Below are 19,231 nucleotides of genomic sequence, written 5' to 3'. Positions count from 1 at the left end.
TTCACCTTTCAGTTTGGCATCATTGTTGGATGTAAGTTCCTTAGATCTACGTTGGAATTATTATTTGGTTTTACAAATCAAAAATCTGTCTGGTACAGCTTGTAGCAATTTTGAATTTGGCTGTATGTTCTTATTTATTTTCAGTCTCCTTTCATGTTTACTATTCATTATTCATTACTTGTTTGAAAACTATCAAAAAACACAAAAAAGAAACAAACCTTCTGCAACTTCTGTCTATTCTCTAAAACCATCAAAGGAATCACAAGAAGATATAGTTTATTAATTTAAAAACTACAGCAGATCAGCAAGGGGATCCATCAGGGATCTTTCACTACTTGGTTATGACGGATTAGCCTCTCCATCATCTTCAACGATACAATCCGAGGACCTCCATTAGACATCCCTTGCAAAACAACCTTCTTCCCTTCAGTCATGAACTTTAACTCCATGGTTTGCAAGTTCAGTGTGATCTCACCAAGAGATTGCAGCCACTGAATGCCAGGGACCACATCATCGGTCCCTCCAATATTGACAACATAGAAGTCGTCCTTGACTTCATAATTACCAAGCTTCATTGACATGTTTGACACCATCCGTTTACAACAAACTGTTGATCCATCAGCCACCATGACCTTGAAGTCTTCAACATCATTGGTGATAAGACCTCTCTTGGCAACAATCCTAGCATCAATGAAGTTGTGAGTTGCTCCGGTATCAATTAGAGCAACAAGTCGATGCTCTGCCAATGCTCCTCGAACTCTGAATGATTCATTCTTGTGGAAGCTAGAGAGGTGGGCAACTATACCCTTATCATCTTGATCACTTTCAGGCCCTTCTAGAGCCTCTTCATACTCACTTTCTTCCGAATCAAGCTGATGTTCTGAATTTTCAGAATCTGATCCATCCGCTGAATATGCTTCCATTTGCCGAGCATTACCCTTTCCATGGCATCTATGACCCGGAACCCAAGGTTCCTTGCATGAATAACACAAATTCTTCCTCCGAAGTTCTTGACAAAGCTCATCATCCATCCGGGGAGGGAACTTCTTAGGCTAATTAGAAAATTTCTTCTTGTCTTTACGGAATGGGAAAAGCTTTGACTGAAATCTAGACTTAGGGGCAGCCAACTCCATGCTTCTAGCCTTCTTGATTGCATCAGCCAAGGTGGGTGGGTCAAAGGCTTTTACCCAACCCCTCAATGGTTCTTCAAGTCCTTCAGTGAATAGGACCACCAGTCTTTTCTCTGAGATACTACTAACCATAACTGAAAGACTTTGAAATTCAGTTATGAAGGTGTCCACATAACCCTGTTGTTTGAGTTGTGCAAGCTCTCTAAACTTCACCTCTGAATCCTTGGTATCAAATCTTTCTAACAACTTGTTGGTGAATTCAGCATAGGTATGGATCAAGTTATGACCAAGGGTGATCAACCCATGGTACCACCATTTGTGAGCTGCTCCATCTAGGTGCAAGGCGGCGAACTTGATGGCCTCTTCTTCAGGCATAGGTCTCAAGGACAAGTAGTTGTCCAACTTTTGCACCCAAGCTCTCACTGTGCTCACACTGCTTCCATCAAAGTGAGCTAGAGTGACCTTTCCAAGGGCCTATTGATAATCTCTAGGAGTGGAGTAACAATTATCATATCGCCCTTCCCTTCTCTTCTTTTGATTCATGTATTGGTCAAGAGACATAGCATTTCGAATCTCTTGGGGAAATGTTGCATACTCCACAAAGCTGGCCCGAATCTCCTCAGCTACAGGAACTTCAACTTCAGGAGGCGGTGTTTCCCTTGGAAGGAAAACGGGTTGCAATGGCCTAGTCATCGATCCAACAGGCATTCCATTACTATTGTTGCCATTGTTGCTGCCATTTCCATTACCACCGGAGTTGTTGGAAGTGCTGACATTATTACCACTCATATTCTGATTTGGATCTTGATTATGCCCCCCTCCAGCACTCTGCCTAAAGGTGGCTATCATCTGGGACATCATGTCCATCATAGTGTCAAATTTCTTCTCTATTTTCTCTACAGCCATAGCTGTTTCATTCTATACAAATAGTCTTTCCCCCATTGAATCTGCTTGTTGTGTGTTGCACACGCTCCTTGTCGCCAACAAGGTCACCCTTCCCTTTTTTGAGCCTTTCATATTCGCCATGTTGAGTTCGCGCAAAGTGTCTTGCGTCCTTTCGAGCGAGTCCGCAACCGGTCCGTGAAGTGATGATGTTGAAAGAAAAGAGCCGATGATTCCATTAAGCTAGTCTAGCCCTCGGGCACGAATGCCAAGAGATTGTTCAAAATTGTGAAATCGCCTTGGATAGGCATAAGGTGATAGAAGTTGGCGAAGCCCGCCAAGCAAAGAGCAGCGCGTCTGAAGGTTGCATGATGACCCAAAATTGTCATTTTCGCATAAGAGCGATGAGATGGATTGCATGAGGTTTGTTTTTACGGAGTTTACAAGATTTGAACAAATGACGATTTTTGCCAACTGGGAAAGGAGGAGCGAATTTCGTTGCAAAATGCCAAAGTCCTCCAAACTCGCCCAAGTGCCCAAGCTCGCACAAAATGAGAGAAATTTCAAAAGTTTGCAAAAATCGCCCAGGGGGCCGAATTTCGGACCCTGGGGACAAAATGAGAGAAATTTCAAAAGTTTGCAAAAATCTCCAAGGGGGGCGAATTTTGGACCCTGGGGACAAAATGAGAGAAATTTCAAAAGTTTGCAAAAATTGCCCAAGGGGCCGAATTTCGAACCCTGGGGGCAAAGTGAGAGGTCCGAAAATGCTTAAAGTCGCCAAAAGGCGTGAAAGCTCCGAAATTTGGATAAGTTCGCAAAAGGCGTGAGGGGTCCGAAAATGCTTAAAGTCACCAAAAGGCGTGAAAGCTCCGAAATTTGGATAAGTTCGCAAAAGGCGTGAGAGGTCCGAAAATGCTTAAAGTCGCCAAAAGGTGTGAAAGCTCCGAAATTTGGATAAGTTCACAAAAGGCGTGAGGGGTCCGAAAATACTTTAAGTTTGCAAAATGTGCCAGAGGTCTGAATTTACCCTTAAACTCGCAAAAAAACGTGAAAGCCCCGAAAACTGGCAAAAGCGTTCAAAGCGTTCAAAGCCCGAGGTTCCCCAAGGTAAACGCAGTTTAGGTTTCAAAATCCTCCATTCCACCGAAGTCGCGAACTAGAGGATAGACGCGAAGAAGCAAGGGTCAATTTTCGCGAAAGCCTCCAAATGGTCTGAAGTTAGCCATCAATATCAAAATCGCGACGCATAGGGCAAAAATGAGGAATTCGAAATTGGTAAAATCCTCCATTCCTCCGAAGATCACAGCGTAGAAAGTGCAGTAAACCTCATAACGCAAATGTAATGTCCCCTTCTCACTGATGTTCTTTCAAAGGTCCATTAGCCAATTCCTGAGACCCGTAGGCTAGGTGGAATGAGTAATCAGGGTCTAGCATCGATGAAATGAGGACTTACTATTTTTAGTAAGTCAGGGGATGACCGTTCTGGTGCCATTGTCCGACCGAGCACTCCTTGCTTTGCCTCTGGACGTGATGATCATATTTTTCTAAGCATTAATTCTTGACTTACTATTTTTAGTAAGTGGCTGGGTGGCACATTTCTATTTTTGGCAGTAGACAGGGGTCTCAATTCTGCAGCAGTTTGTGGTCGTCTGGGCTTAGTTCATCTTGGAGGTGATAATAATCAGTGCGGGAGATATTTTGCAACATAATTAAATATTATTTCCTTTCCTAAGGTTAATATTTAATTAATCTATTTATTGGCTACTGGTTTATTAAATTTGGGATTAATGCCTGTTTAATCCTAAGTTTGGGCGAAATTCAGTTATCTTATGGGATGTGAAATATTTTTTTTAAAAAGGGATATTATTTCACTTTACATAGCCATTTTGTGCCTAAGTGTCCAACGTGGGTCCTCCCCTCTCTTGGGCGTGACTTTTGACTTAGGAAGTTGGGCGCTACACTTGGGTCCACATGAAAGTGGAATGAAATTCAAATGCAAGCGTGGAATTTGGAGGGATGTCATTTGGATTTGAAGAATGAAGTTATAAATATGAGGCTTGGGTTCCCGTTTGCACCATCTTGAAAATCTGTAATGTTATGCTGCCGGATTGGCGACAAAACTTGAGGCTTCGGAGTGCGTCTCCCTAGTGCTACCTGGTTTCGTACTTGAAATATAGTACCTAGCTGTGCTTTGTATTCTTCTATCGTTTTCAGAGCTTTGCCATAGACATCTTGGTGTTGCAACGATTCTGGACTTGCTGGTTTTGCCTGTGGCTGAAACACATTTTTGCTCACATCTCTCTGCTGGAGCGTCTGATAGTTATGGGTATTATTCCTATCTTCCTTCCCAGCACTGGCAAATAAGTTTGTAAGTTTTTAGCACATTTGTTTGAGTATTGATTTAATTATGCAAAATCGAAATTCCTAGTCTAGGCGTGGGTTTTTTGGGTTGCATTGGGATGCGTGCAAAATAAAAAAAGGGTTGCTTGGGGTGTGGCTGTGATTGGTTGTCATTGTATTGGATGTACGGTGGGATTGGGCTTGATTTGAATCAATTCAGGTAAAAATTGAGTGAGTTATGAGTATTTTCATGTTTTCATAAGCTGCTGGAACTGTACTTTCAACCTGCAGAGCAGTGTAACAGAAAATTACAGTATTGTGTAGAAATCTGCAGTTAATCTTCTCATCTCATCTCCATATTGTAAGGATTGTTTCAGTAGTACTGAGCATCCCATTCTATCTGCTTTTATTTGTAATTCCCACTGCATAAGTGGAAGAGGCTGGCTTGCCACCTTCTCAGTTTTGTAATTCAGTTTTCTTTGATAAATAGTCCTCCCGCTGAAATATGCGGTAGAGTGATGTTTTAATGTAATGTCCTCCCGCTGAATAAGTGGTCGAGTGATAAGTTCAATGTTTTGGTCCTCTCGCTGAAATATGCGGTAGAGTGATTGTTAATGTAATGTCCTCCCGCTGAAATACGCGGTAGAGTGATTGAACTTCTATTTCTTATAATCTTTCCCTTGGTTGGTTCACCGCCAAGAAGTTTAGTTTCTGTCCTGCTGGATAAGCAGAAGGGGATGGCTTGCCGCCCATGCAGTTGTAATGTTCAGTTTGTTTATTGATGCTGACGATCCCCGGAACACCGTATGCTCTCACCCTCCCAGTCTGGGCTCTCGGTGAACAAAAGGTGGAAGGGTTCCCTTTTAGTTGTTTTGCTTATTACTCTAACCTTAACGGGTAATTGTTGTCGATGAATTGCTATTGGCCTAAAAAAACAAAAAAAAAAATTAGTGGGATATTACAGCAAAGGCATCCGAAGTTTGCAATTTAGGAGGAGACGTGAGGTTTGAATGCCTGCAAAACCCCTCATACCACCGAAGTTCGCGTGAGAGAGGATCGCATTAGGTTCTGAAAGGAAAGCCAGAAAGTATAATTTGCATTCAAGGTAAAACGCGGACATAAACCCTTCCAAGCGTCCAGGTTCAAATTGCTAAAATCGCCTAAAGTGAAAATCGCCTAGTTTAAAACTCGACATTGCAAATTCTTTTCCAGCCACAGCTGCGAAAATTTGAATTAGAGAGATAACCATTGGAATTCAAAATTTTCAGATTTATCCATTCATTTTTGCACAGCAAGTCGGGCAATTTCTCACCATCCATTTTCATTAGGTAAGTACGCTTTGTCTCTCTTGATCATCTGAAATGTTTATAAATTGGATGCATGCATGTGCAAAATTGATTAGAGTGCTTAAGTCTTCAAAATTCGCATCTTTTTTCGATTATTAAAGTGTCATTCAAAGCAGTCGAAGATTAGAATTTGCTCCTAAGATTTAACCAAAAATTGCATTTTTTAAACTTAGGAGAGTTTTTTGAGCTTTGTCCCTTTTGAAATTAATCTAGAAAATGCTTAAGTATAAATTCGCGATCAAAAGCTTCATGAATAAATGTTTTGCTCAATCAAGCTCTCAGCTAGCAATATCACTCTGTTTCCAATTTAAATTTTGAATTAATCCTTGAATGCTGGAGTATCCTCTATCTGACCCGCCTTACTTCTTTTATATCACCTTGTAATACGTGTTCGACTGTGCAGGATAAATGCCTAAGTCGGCGGTGGAATCATCAAAGACGCCCGCTACAGCCGAGACATCGCAAACATCCAAATCAGATATCCCACGCAAAGTTGAAAGGATGAAGTACCAATATCAAAGAGGGGGATTGATGGAGTCAAAAGTTCAGAGCGTCTAGGACAATGTCGATGATACCAACCTAGGCTATATTGACATCCAGGACTTCAGGAATCGGGTCTTCTCCCCTAACGCATATGGCAAGCCTAGACAGATGGTGGAAAGTGGCATCGCCCAAGCGGCAGGATTTCCTCTAGCAGTACAAAATTATGAGTTAGTGGTAGAGGCTGCCCAACATTATCAGCCAGGTTCCAAATTGGTGCTCCTCGAGAATATGACTCTCACCAACTTCACCCCTGAGGCCATTGGCAATGCATTCGACATTCCCTTCCCAAACAATCCCACGGCCACGACTATAGACGAAGCACAGGGGGCATATGATATGAATCTGGCCAGATGCAGAACACTGATTAACGAAGAGTGGTACAAGGAGAGAAGGCCTCCAAGTGCCAGAATTGGGAAACAGACCCCAAGAAGTGACTTTCATAATGAGCAGGGGGATATGGTCACATTACTCAGCCCGGTTATGGGACTTCCTAAATCCAACTACTTTGAAGAGTGGATGTTTTATTTCACAGTGCAAGTCTTCGCTGGGAAGTCTAAGTTTGACTGGGCCCAGATTATAAGCGACAACATCCATGCTCAGCTAATTGAACTCGAGAGCAAAAAGTACTTCACTATGACCTCTTACTTGGTCTACATGTTCGCCAAGAATTAACCGCAGCCAGGTTTGACAATGAAAGGTGAAATCAGGGCCTGGTTAGGTAAAGGTCTATGATTGTTACCCGCAGCTGCACTATCAAGATATAGCTCAGAGAGAAAAGAGCAGCCCAGCTTATGCAGTTGGCCAATATGAGCGCGTCAATGACGCCTTCACAATGCGCCTGGTCAGGCTAATGCAGGGAGGATTACACATAAGGCTCTCAGAGCAAGCTACTATTCTAGTACAGAGATACGAAGCCTAGTTCATCCAATTCCCAAGGTTCTCCTATATCCGAATAGCGGGCTTTGATAGTGCCCCTCTCCAACTTCCACGATACCCAACCGACAAAATAGTTCTTATGGAGGTCGCAAAGCAGTCACGTTCGGTCAGCATCTTACTCAGAGAGAGCAAGCAGGCTGGATTCGCGTTCCCCATGATTATAGGCAACCAGGATGTCCATCTGAAGACCCCCACCCTAGTAGAGGAATCCCTCGCAGAGCTGGCCTCTTATGGCCTACAAGAGCACTTTCCGAGGAAGTGCTTTGATCACGATAATCTGGCAAAGAGAGCCTATGGCAGGCGGTATAGAGCAAAGGAATCAATTGAGGATTATTGGAAAAACTACTCTGATGACTATGAGGTTCGAAGGCGTGAATATTCGAGGCTGAGTGTGCAGCAAATGCGACTCTTTGAATACTGCCAGGTCCCGGATCAACTCACAGATTCAGGGAATTGTCTACAAGTCCGGGAATTTGAGGTAGTGAGACATCTTCTGCCAGGCGTTGATTGGTCACAGGACCCTATCACTGATTTTGAGGCAGTCATGGCAGCCCCAACAAGATATACAGACCTATGGTTACATCAGCAGATTGAAAGACTAATCCATGAGGGAGTCCAATTCACCTACCACTTAATGGGCAACCTCGATTCTCAGTCCTCCGAAGATTAGGGAACTTCCAGTGCACCCAGAGAAGAAATTGAGAAACCTGAAAAGAGAAAGAATGCTAAGGCTTGCAGAGGAACTCGGACATCCAAGAGAACAAGAAGGGAAAAGATTCCTATAAGAAGACCAGAGGTCACTTCATCGTCAAAGGACCCCAGTTCGTCCGATGATGTAGTAGAATTGGATTATATACCTGCTCCTCCTTCCCAGAGTGACATCGATGCATTTGGAGTTGATGATCCTCCTGCACCCAACATGCTAGAAGCCAAGCTAATAGCTATTGAACCAGCCGAGTCGGGTGACCAAATTGAGGAAGGAGAAATTCCATCCATCTAGGAGAACAAAGTGCATGAACCCACCTAACAGAGTCGCCATGAACTGCTGCTCCATAACACTGCCAAAGATGACTCTACCGTTGAAGGAGAGCAAAAGACAGAGGATACCTGCGAGCTTGAAAATACTGAAGAGCTACCATCACACGAAGGCATCAGACAATTGTTCAGCGAAGTAGGAGAAAACTCTGCTGCAAGCAAAGAGCTTGACACCTCCTCCACCCCTCTGGTAACAGAACAGCTTCGAATTTGCGATGAGTCAGCTGAAAACATCAAAGAACAGAATGCAAACTTAACCATATTATCAGCCCAGACAGTACTTCAAGAATGGTTGATTGCTAGAGCTCAGCGCAAGGCCGCCACCAAACCACCTATTGATTTGGAGGACATCTTCTCACGCATGGACCAAGCTAAAGCTAAGGGGAAGAAAAGGCCCAAGGCATATTCTAGAATGACTAAAGATGATCAAAGGAACCGCACTCTTCACATTGCCACCCCGCCTGTAGACAAGCTAGCAGATCAGATTACACTGGCAGATTATAGCATCACGATTGTCCTCATCGGACAAGCCACTAAGGAACAGGAAAAGGAGGAATTCAAGGATTCAGTACAGAACATGCTCAGGCAACTTGAAGAGATAATAGCTGAAAAGGACATGTATCGAGCTCGTGTTGAGCAGGCCGAGGGATACATCGATCAACTCCTAAGACCATTACACAATGTTTCTGAATCCCACATTCCCCCAACAGCATTGGCACAGAGGACCACAACAGAATTTGAAGGAGTACGGGACACTGCAAGGGCCGTCAAGGAATGGATACAAGACATCAAAGGGAAGGGAGAACGAATCCTCGAAGAAGTAAAAGAGATGGCTCACCATCGAGAGACCACCCTGGTCCGGCTATTAGAGGTAAAAAGGGAATCCCTTAGAATGCATGAAGTGGCTGCCACTACCCTTCCCCTCATGAGAGCTCTCTTCTGGACCCATGCATAGATTCCTACATTACTCACCATCCTAGATCCTCATAACATCAGCACTCTTAAGGAATGGTACTGGACTATCACCATGAAGAATGACACAAGAGAAATCATTGATAAAGAACATGATGCGTGCGAGACAATTCTGAACACCATGCAAGAACTCGGCAAAATGATCCTCCGATCAGTGGTCTCGGGATGGCAAAATGCCCTATCCGATAAAGTGATACGACCAGATTGGGAACAAAGACTAGGGACAGATAGGATCACCTATTCCGTTAAGAACCTAAGATTTGCTGGTCAATTCCAGTCAGACATGTTGTGCTTCGAGTGTAATATTTCCAACTGGAAGGATGGTTTGAAGCACGTGGACCAATATCTCGAGGGCATGCAATTTAAAATTCGGCATCCTCCTATGCCTCCATTAAGTCTGCTATTCCAATTATGCATCAAGTTCCAGGAGTATGTTCGTGAGGAGCGTGCAGCAAGTCGAGATCTTTGGCAGGAATATTTGCATAGTGAAGATGAGTTCTTGGAAAAGGAATCTACAAATGGAAAAGAGAAAGTGCTTTCCTAGAAAGTGCTTTTTCCTTTTAAATCTTGAAAATGCACTTTTTGGCCAAAAGGTCATGTTTGGCTTCCAAGTCAACTAAAATGTAAAACTTTATGAATGCACCTTTTTGGATTATTTCTAGATATGTTCTAATTACCTTTTTGGGTAGTTATTACTCCCTTTGGGGTGGTTGTTGATATTTGTCTCCCATTTATGGGTATGGGCAGCCATGTTTTATGGATGAATCTGGGCCACTTGTTTAGATAAGATCTTGGCCATTCATCCATTTTTGAAGCCTATTTAAGGGACTGGTTTTCCCTCATTTTGTAAGAAGTTCTTGGATTGTTGCGAAAGCTCTGGCAAAATTTATAGGATTTAATGCAAAGTTAAGACTGTTTTCAAGTTTCCTTGTGAGTGCATGGTCTCCTTCTTCATTAATTTAGAATTTTTTAGTCATGCTTCTTTCCTTTATATAGCATTTTCAAATGAACATCCGATAGAATCCTTGCAGTTCACACCATTAGGGAATGGCTGATTGCCCTTCCTTCTGCATGGTTAATCTGAACCTTTCATATACTTAGTTCGGTTATTAAATGCTCAATGAATGAATGTAAAAGTTCTAATGTTGTATTTGATAGCATGAAAATCCTACTTTCCTTTGAAGATCACACTAGATTGATGCAAGTATTGTGCTTAAATCACTAGTAATGCTTAATTTAGTTATTTGGAGGTGTCCGTCTGTTTACTAAATCTGCTATCTTAGTTAAAATTTATATTTTTATGTATCTCTCTCTCCCTATCCTTCCCTTTTTTCCCTTCTTTATCAAGAGAATCCGCAGTCCTTTTGAAGACAGTATCAACCCAACTCGAACCATTTGATAAGCAAGACCATTAAAGTTTTGGAGAACTCATCCAGCAATCGCCTATCTCACCGTAAGTCCCCCTTGTGTTTCCAGCATAAACACATCAAACCACTGAGCAATCCCGCAGTCAAGACCTAACAAACGAAACCTTGAGGTTGTCCCCTTTGATGAAACGTAGAAAATAGCATTAGAGATTTCCTTATCTCAAGAGAGGATAGGATGCTCGGCGAGTTTATTCTATTCTACATTGGCCGTATGGAGTTTGCAGCAATGCGATTTCAGACATGTCAACACTGTTGAGTCCACTGAATCAACTTCCTTATCTCTGTTTCTCAAGACTTTTGAAAAAGTCTCTTCAAAAGACACTGCAGGAATCTGATACTGCTGGCATCTCTGTTCTTTGTTGTAGTAGCGGACATCTCTGTCACTCATGGAGAACTTTGTTTACTTTGACTTCACAGGTTGGCAGGAAAACCAGCTCCAATACCACTATAATATTCCCACTAATTTTTTGGCGGTTTTTTAGCACAACAAATATTACAATGCACCCATTAAAGTTAGGAGATATAATCCCAATACTACTGAAAGTAACCCTTCCACTTTCTGATCACCAAGAGCCCAATGTGGGAAGGTGAGAGCATACGGTGATGAGGGGTTCGTTAGCTAAATAATCCACTGGAAATTACAATGCAAATACAATACTGGGTTGCAAGCCAGCCCCTTCCACTTTTCAGCGGGATGAAGAACAAGAACTTGGCGGTAAACTAGCCAAGGTAACAAGAGCATAACACAACCAAATCACTCTACCACTTATGCAGCAGGAGGACAATATCACTCAACCACTTGCTTAGTGGGAGGACAAAGCTGAATTACAAAACATACAAGCAGCTAAGCTATCCTCTTCCACTTGTTCAGCGGGAAATGCAACATAGAATGAATTGGTCAGTACTACTGAAGCAATTCTTACAAAGATAGAGATGTGAGAGAAGATAGAATGAAGTACATATCTCAAGAATTCAATAACACATTCTCACCACAAACACTACTTGCTGTTTTGAAATCAGAGACAATGAAATGCAGAACCAACCATCCCAAAAACCACTAAAATGCTTGTAACTCTCTCAAAATTGAATGGAATCATGCCAAACCAAATGTAAATGAAGCATATAACATAAACAATCAGATCAATACCTTGAAACTGCAACTGGAGAGCAGCAACTATGGTGCACGCAACCCACGACAATTCTAGAAATGGCATTTTTGGCTGAATATTTCGATTTGCAACTGTAAATTGGAGAGTTCTCCAAATGCCACACCAATGTAGGAGAATTATTGTCTCTTCGATACACTTCCAACAAGCCCTCACCCAGAACGATGCACCAAACAAGCAGATAGCTACAAGCAAATTACCCTTTTAGCCAACACACGCCAACAACACCAAGAAACGCAGCAGCACGCAACTCTTCACCAACACACCCAAAAATCACCAAATAGCTCACAACTTTGAACCACAACTAGGAGTGATGTCTCACACTCGAAACCGGAAGGAAAGATCTAGGAGGTATTCACCCTCGAAGAAGTCTAGAGTCATTCCGATGGCATAATGATATATTTTCTCTGGATAACCAAATGAGAAGCTAGTCACCTGTTTATATAGATTTTCAAGTCTGGAATTCAAATGAAATTGCCTCCATATTCCCCTCATTCCAACTGCATTTCATTTCATGTGGTGAACCCAAGAATGGCGCCCACTTCCCAAGTCCAAAAATCCCGCCAAGGAGGGTCCATGATTTTGGCATGATATAACTTTGAAGTATATAAAAATAAAGTCTCCTTATAACCATTAAATAATTCACCCAGGTAAGACTTAGGAAAAAATATCACTTTTTGCACAATTCCCCATAACATCAATCAGTAATAAAATAATTAAATAATAACCTTATGATAAGGAATAATATTTAATTAAATCGCTTATAACTCCAATACTAATTATCAACAAAATCCAGATGAGGCTGAGCAATGAGGATCACTAAACTGTGCTAGATCAGGACCAATTCCAAGACTGCCAAAAATAGAATGCCCAAACTACCACTTACTAAAAATAGTAAGTCATAAAATAATGCTCCGAAAATCGTGATCTTCGCAACTAGAGAAAGAGCTTGGTGAGATTAGCAACTTTGCACCATCTTGACGGCCAGACCCTAACTTACTAAAAATAGTAAGTTCACAATCCATCCCTGACAAGCTTGGTTAGAACTCCAAAGAACATGGAAACCCTAATTGACCCTTCCACATAGCCTACGGGTCTCCAAAATAGGCCAATGGACCGTTGAATGCATCATCACAAGGAAGGGGACATTATCAAGCATGCACACAAACTATTTGACAAAATCTCTCTCTTTTGAACATTGAGAAAAGTTAAAAATTTTGGTACAAAAAATTGGCTTGGGCCTTTATAGTCGTATTAGAGTTGCGCATCCTGCCAGCTTGGGCAGTTAACAGTGACAAGATCATTTTCAGATTGCTTTTGGTAAGTGGCCACCACCTATACATTACAATTTCAGCAGTGGGAAGTTGGTATCAAGGCTAGCTTTCAGTGGCTAAAGAAAGATGAAGTCTAATTAGGAATTCATCATATAATTTTTGCAAGTTTTTCAAGAATGTCAAAGAATCAAACCACATTACTAGAGCATCCTGAGATGTTGGAACCTTATTTATCAATTGGAAAGAAAGAAGGGACAAAGAAAAAGAACTCTTCTATTGGAAAGGAAAATGAAGGCAGCAAGAATGAAGTCAAAAGAAGAAACCATTACTTCTCGTGCAAAGGAACTTGGGAGCCTAACAACCTATGCAGGGATAAAGAAGTGAAGTTGTTAAAGGAAGAATCAAAAGTCATAGAAGGAGAGGTTCAAAAAGAGAAGATGGAACAAAAAGATTGTCAAACTGTCCTTCCAGACATTTTAGTAGAGGAGCATGCTAATGTTGAGCCTGCTGAAAATTTTAGTGCCTTCATGCCATCTCTTTAAGAAGTTTGCAAGGATACATAGAAAGAGGAATCTAATTATAAAGTTCATGTTGCTTCTAAAAATGAAAATGAAGCTAATTTTGCAAGTGCTTCTGTGTGTGAGGATGAATACATGACTCTTCATGATAGTGCTAAGATCAAAGGATATGCTGATTTGGAGTTTGATAAATCAACAACTATTGAAGGTATGAATGTATTTGATGACTCATTGAGTCACCATAGAGCTGTCCTAACTTCAATGTAGGAATTTGGCAAAGGTAATGATAGAGAGGTTGCTGATTTTGAAATTATGCTAATGAAGACATTTCAAAAATGTGGTTGTGTGTAGGGCCAAATCCCTTGACTGAGTTGGATCAAAGACCTAGCGCATTACAGATTTTGAAGGATATTGCTGGTCATTGAAGAAAAGATTGTTCAAACGTTAACTTGTTTTGACAGCACACACAAATTCATTGAATACCTCCTTTGGACAGCTCAACTTGAAGAGAGACAGAAAGGTTTAATGGTTGGAGCTATTGTATCAAATCTGCAGACTATCAAACATACTTTAGAAGTAATAAAATCATATTACCTGCATTTTCTTTCAGAGAGAGACTATGCCATCAAGTTTGCAGAGAAGACTTACAGAGCATTCACAGAAAAGGAGAAAGAAGTTGATGAACTTAACCTTACGTTTAGCACACTTTTCTCTCTACCAAGCAAACAACCAGTCACCTGTTGCAGCCACATCAAAGGAACAAGAAAGTGACATGAGGACTATGGAGGTCAAACGGATGATTGAAAGAATTGATGAGCTTGGGAGTGATAAATAATTACTCAGTGACTATAGTGGCTCTACTATAACAAAGATTCGACATGACGATAGCACTTGGGAAGACCATCACGTAAAATCCAACACCAATTTTTTCTAACTCTTTTGCACTTTACCTCAGGTATTTGTGAAACAGTTGGCAAGTTTCTGAAAGTGTAAAGTTTATTTGCAGAGCTTTGTGTTTGGAGTTTGCAATGATTTCATTCACATTTACAACATATAACATTCTCATATGAAGAGAAACTACAATAGTGCGTACAACTGAAATCTCATATCAAATAGAAATCTACTTTTAGGACTGAAATATATTCAAGCATAAACCTGATATAAAATACAAAGATAAACAAGCAGGTTCTTGACCTTGTTTGTAGTAGATTTATTAATCTCAATAATGACAGAACATACAATTTAACTCAAAACATCACAACTCCATCATAATGGCTCAATGGTGAAGTTCGACCAGCATGTATTGCATGAATATTCACGCTAGACGCAGTTTCAGATGCTTCCAGCAAGTATTAAGTTTAATCTGCAATAATGATGAGTGTCCAACTGATAATGTAGCGCTTTAATTCACAGGCCAATCAGCTCTCATGACCCCCACTGGAACTCCATCAGTCACTCCACAATCAATGGCATCTAGCAGTAGTTACTCAACACCTCCAAATAGGTTTCAAACTTCCTGCGAATGGCTCCTTGTATCATAAAAAAAAACTTCACTCTTAATCAACGCTCCTGAGAATTTATATCAGAAAATAGAAGTATTGCACTTGAGGGAGAAAGGCTACAAATAAACTTCAATCTGCTCCAAGGAATCCCCACACTAAGGTTGGGAGCCCAGCGACCAGAAATACAACCCCAACACCTGTGAAGTGTTGATCAAGATTGAGTTGATTAGAATCCTAAATTATTTACACATGTAAAGTGCCAGATTATATTTTCTTGGATTTTTACTAATGCTTGACAAATACCAACACCTGACAATTCTTTTAAAGAATAATTTATACAATCAAATGTTTCTTGTTGTGGCCAACTCCAAACCAATGTCTTTCCACTATGTTGCTATAGTCACTCACAGCTGCTGCAGATCTGAGTTAATTTATGCAAGTCATGGCATCTAACATGCCATTTTGATATTCATGGCATATAGATGTATTGAAATATAAATTCCAAAACTTCTTATATCTAGTGGCAGCCACCTTATTTCCTCTTCTCACCCCACTTCTCTATCACATGTGTAAGGAAATGTTGTGGCTAGATGCTTAAGCTTATAACATCCAAGGTAAAGGCAGCAACAAGTTTAAAACCCTTATAAATAGGTTGTTGCTTAAACTAGAAATAGATATGCCAAGTATCCTCCTTATTTGTTGCTTATCCTCTTCCAAAACACATGTGACCTACCAATAATTTCCCAGTGATCGAGTTTGCTCCAGACAGCACCAAAAACCCCATGTTTAGACTCACAACTAGCTTCAAAGAGCCACAACTTCAGTATATATGGAGCTTGTAATGTCCCCTACTTGATCTATTTCAATATACTAAAATTGATTGATATTCTTCAATTGGTTATTAACAAATTTCTGATTTATTTTCCTCATTAGATGATTAATTTCATTATTCATAGTTTTTAATATAGATATCAAACCCTGCTACTACTTCAGTTTTAAGGGAGAAGGGTCTATGTATGTTACCAAAGCGCTTAGAGACCAAATACAATAGGTTCCCTCAAAGTTTACAAATCCAAGCCCTTACCTATCTTGGGTCTATACCCTCGAGGCTTATGGGTCACTGATCCCCACCATATCTTGGGTCTTAACCTATTGCTTGGATTTAGACTGCCCCCCTTTGGAACATCTCATTCCCATCTTCTTAAATACTGACAGTAATAACATGATTTAGACTATAAGTCTATAAGTATACTAATTTCTTATGTATTATGGATATATATGAAATTAAGTATGACTGCCATACATATTGCAGTCCATATTAATATTATTATTAATTCTGCATAAGAACATTAGCAGGTTTCATATATTAAGCATACATACTCAGCTCATCCCCGTGCATACCACCAAGAACAAAGACGTTACTACTTGTAACTTAATAACAAATCTGATCTTATCAATCCATGGTGATGTTATTGGATGCTTTGATTCCTTTCATTTATATCTCTCAATGTGAGGGAGAGGTCACACCTCTTCATCATGTATACCTTTTGGCAAGAGACACACCCTTTCACCATTAGCACCCTTTGAAAGAGTGTAACTCTTCATTATTTCTGCCCTTTGAAAGGGACACAACCTCTCATAATCAGATCTGCACTTCTCATTTCCCAAATTATTCCCCCTCCCAAATGAGGTTCTCTTCTCCCTTTTATATCTCATTGTTGAGGGAGTCGCAACTTTTTCTTTCATGTCTTTTGACTTTTCATTAACTTAATTAATTTTTAATTAATCATATTTAATTATATTATTTTAAATTTTAATTTAATTTTATTATTACCATTTATTATTAAAATTTATTTCAAAGTGGGGACATTACAGAGCTGCAACTTCATCGTATATAATAATGGGTGATTTCAAATGGTATGACAAGATATTCCTTAAGTGGTTATTGGAAAATTGAATATTATTGACTTAGCAAATAATCTCCAAGGTCTTCCCTTGAATTAAACTGATCAATGTTTGTAGTAAAATGAAATTTGAATGCCCTCATCTCTAACACATTTATCAAATAAAAAATGAACTCCAATGGTTTTTACCAAAGTTTTTTCTCTCGAAGCCAATTTCATCATAGGGTTTCCATCCTATGGTGAAGATGAACAGTTTCTCTCTTCTCCAAAACGGGGGTTTGAAAAGTGAAAATGCCAAAAATACCTCTTTTTCCTTTCCTATCTCTCTCTTTGTACACTTTTCTCCAAAATAATGAAATATTATTCATTTTCTTGCCTTAGTGACTTTTTAATTTTAACTTCATATTTTGGGTCAACAAAAAGTCACATTTCAATTTAACTATTCAATTTTATAGAATAAAATAATCACTTAAATAAAAGTTGTCCAAACTCAGACAACTTAATTTAATTTATTAATTATTTCATTTTTCTTCCCAATTACCTTTGGGAATTAAAATAGCCTAAGGGTCCTTAATTGGCACTTACACAAGGGGATATTACAATGTAATAGGAAAATTACATTAAGTGACACTCTCTAGCAAGATGAGGTTTGACTGTGTTTATTTAAATACTAGATCAATATATGCAAGTATTTTAAATCTTGGCCTTGTCTTTTGTTGTTTGGCATAGCTATTGCTGGGAAGGTTCATAACAAGCCATACAACATGAATGGGCCTAATGGTAAAAGCTTGTGTATTCCATAGAAGAAGCTTAAGGTTAAATCCGAAGGGGTGTAGGGCATATATGTTCAATAAAAACCAAATATAAGATAAATGGAAAAGAAATTTCCTTGCGGATTTCAACAAAAGAAGTTGCACACCAAATCATTGTCTTGTTTGGTGATAATGTAAAAAATACCTCTTTCCTTGTGGGTTTCAACAAAAGAAGTTGCACGCCAAATCAATGTCTTGTTTGGTGATAATGTAAAAAATACCTCTATATTTTACCATTTTTATAAACACTTTTAAATTTATGATAAAAATAATGAATTCTATGGAATCACTAAATCTTAAAATCTAAGCTGCATTGAAAGGATTCAGGAAAAAACTCCTTAACATTGTTACTTTTGACTAATGATCCTGTGTGACAGTCCATGTCAAGAAAAGAATACCCAATACTTTATGAGTCTTGAACATAACTCCCCATACACAAATAGAGTTCATCTCTAATTAAGACGTTCCATTTAACAAACTTCTGTGAGTTGTCAAGTACAAAAGAAGCTAGTGCTGGATCTAACCCTTCCATAGAAGTTTTAATAATGGTTAGAAGTAAAGTATCAATTACTAGATGCGTCTAGATTGATATTAAACAGTTTGTGTACATAATTTTTACGTATATTACAACTTAGACAATCATGAATACAAAATATCAAATGAAAGTTATGCTAGGGATTCAGGGTAGACCCCTGGTTCATCTACCAATCTGTGGTCTAGTTCTAAGTTAATGCACTTACAGCCTTGAAACCATGGTAGGTTCAATTAGTAGACACTTCCAGACTGATTTACACTTTTTCTAGATTATTTTTAGGAATATTACCGCTTGAAAATTCATAAATACAGAAAGTCAAATGCATGTTGTGCTAAAGAAGAATCCTGGTTCATCTACCAGTCTATGTTCTAGTTGTAAGTTAAAGCGATTATAGCCTTGAAACCCTTGTGGATTCATGCTCCTTTTGGTAATGTGGCACTTCAAGTTACAATTGCGAACTGCAAATTGATATCCTCTTCAAGTGATGCATTGAATGCTTCTAGTATTTATTTTAACTGTAAGTAATGTCGTTACTTGATTCAAACCATATATTTTGTTTCTTTTCAATTCTACCATATAATCACCTAAAGTTTGGCCTGTACTGCAATCACAAATTACTAGAGTCCTAACAAAGATTCAACCACTTTAGGTTAAGATTTAAGCTCAATAAGAAAAGCCATAGTAGGACTCTTGTACAACTAGATTTCTTGTTCATATGCATTTATGTCTATAATTTGAGTAGTAAATAATTACTTTTCTCTTTTTTTTATCTAATACAACTTACTGCTGGTTTGGCTCTCCTCTTTGTAAGTGGGAAAAGTCTAGTGCCAGCACCACCTCCAAGAATAACAGATACAACTGTCCTAGGATCTACCCTTTCTGTTTCTGGAGTATTTACCTGCAAATTCG

At 39.6% G+C, this 19,231-nt stretch overlaps 1 protein-coding gene across 6 annotated transcripts in view; it reads right to left on the bottom strand.

The window, feature by feature from the left end:
- Positions 1-19,231, bottom strand: part of LOC131079980 (glucose-1-phosphate adenylyltransferase large subunit 3, chloroplastic/amyloplastic) — a 225,750-nt gene that overhangs the window by 162,732 nt on the left and 43,787 nt on the right. For all 6 annotated transcript variants that reach the window (XM_058018035.2, XM_058018036.2, XM_058018031.2 and 3 more), the window contains exon 3: positions 19,107-19,220. In XM_058018035.2, coding sequence (XP_057874018.2) covers positions 19,107-19,220 — 114 coding nt within the window. The remainder of the gene's footprint in view (positions 1-19,106; positions 19,221-19,231) is intronic.

This window comes from Cryptomeria japonica, chromosome 10, assembly GCF_030272615.1.
Source record: "Cryptomeria japonica chromosome 10, Sugi_1.0, whole genome shotgun sequence".
NCBI classification, from domain to species: Eukaryota; Viridiplantae; Streptophyta; class Pinopsida; order Cupressales; family Cupressaceae; genus Cryptomeria; species Cryptomeria japonica.
The sequence above is the reverse complement of the archived record's forward strand: the minus strand, read 5'-3'. Positions and strand labels throughout refer to the sequence as shown.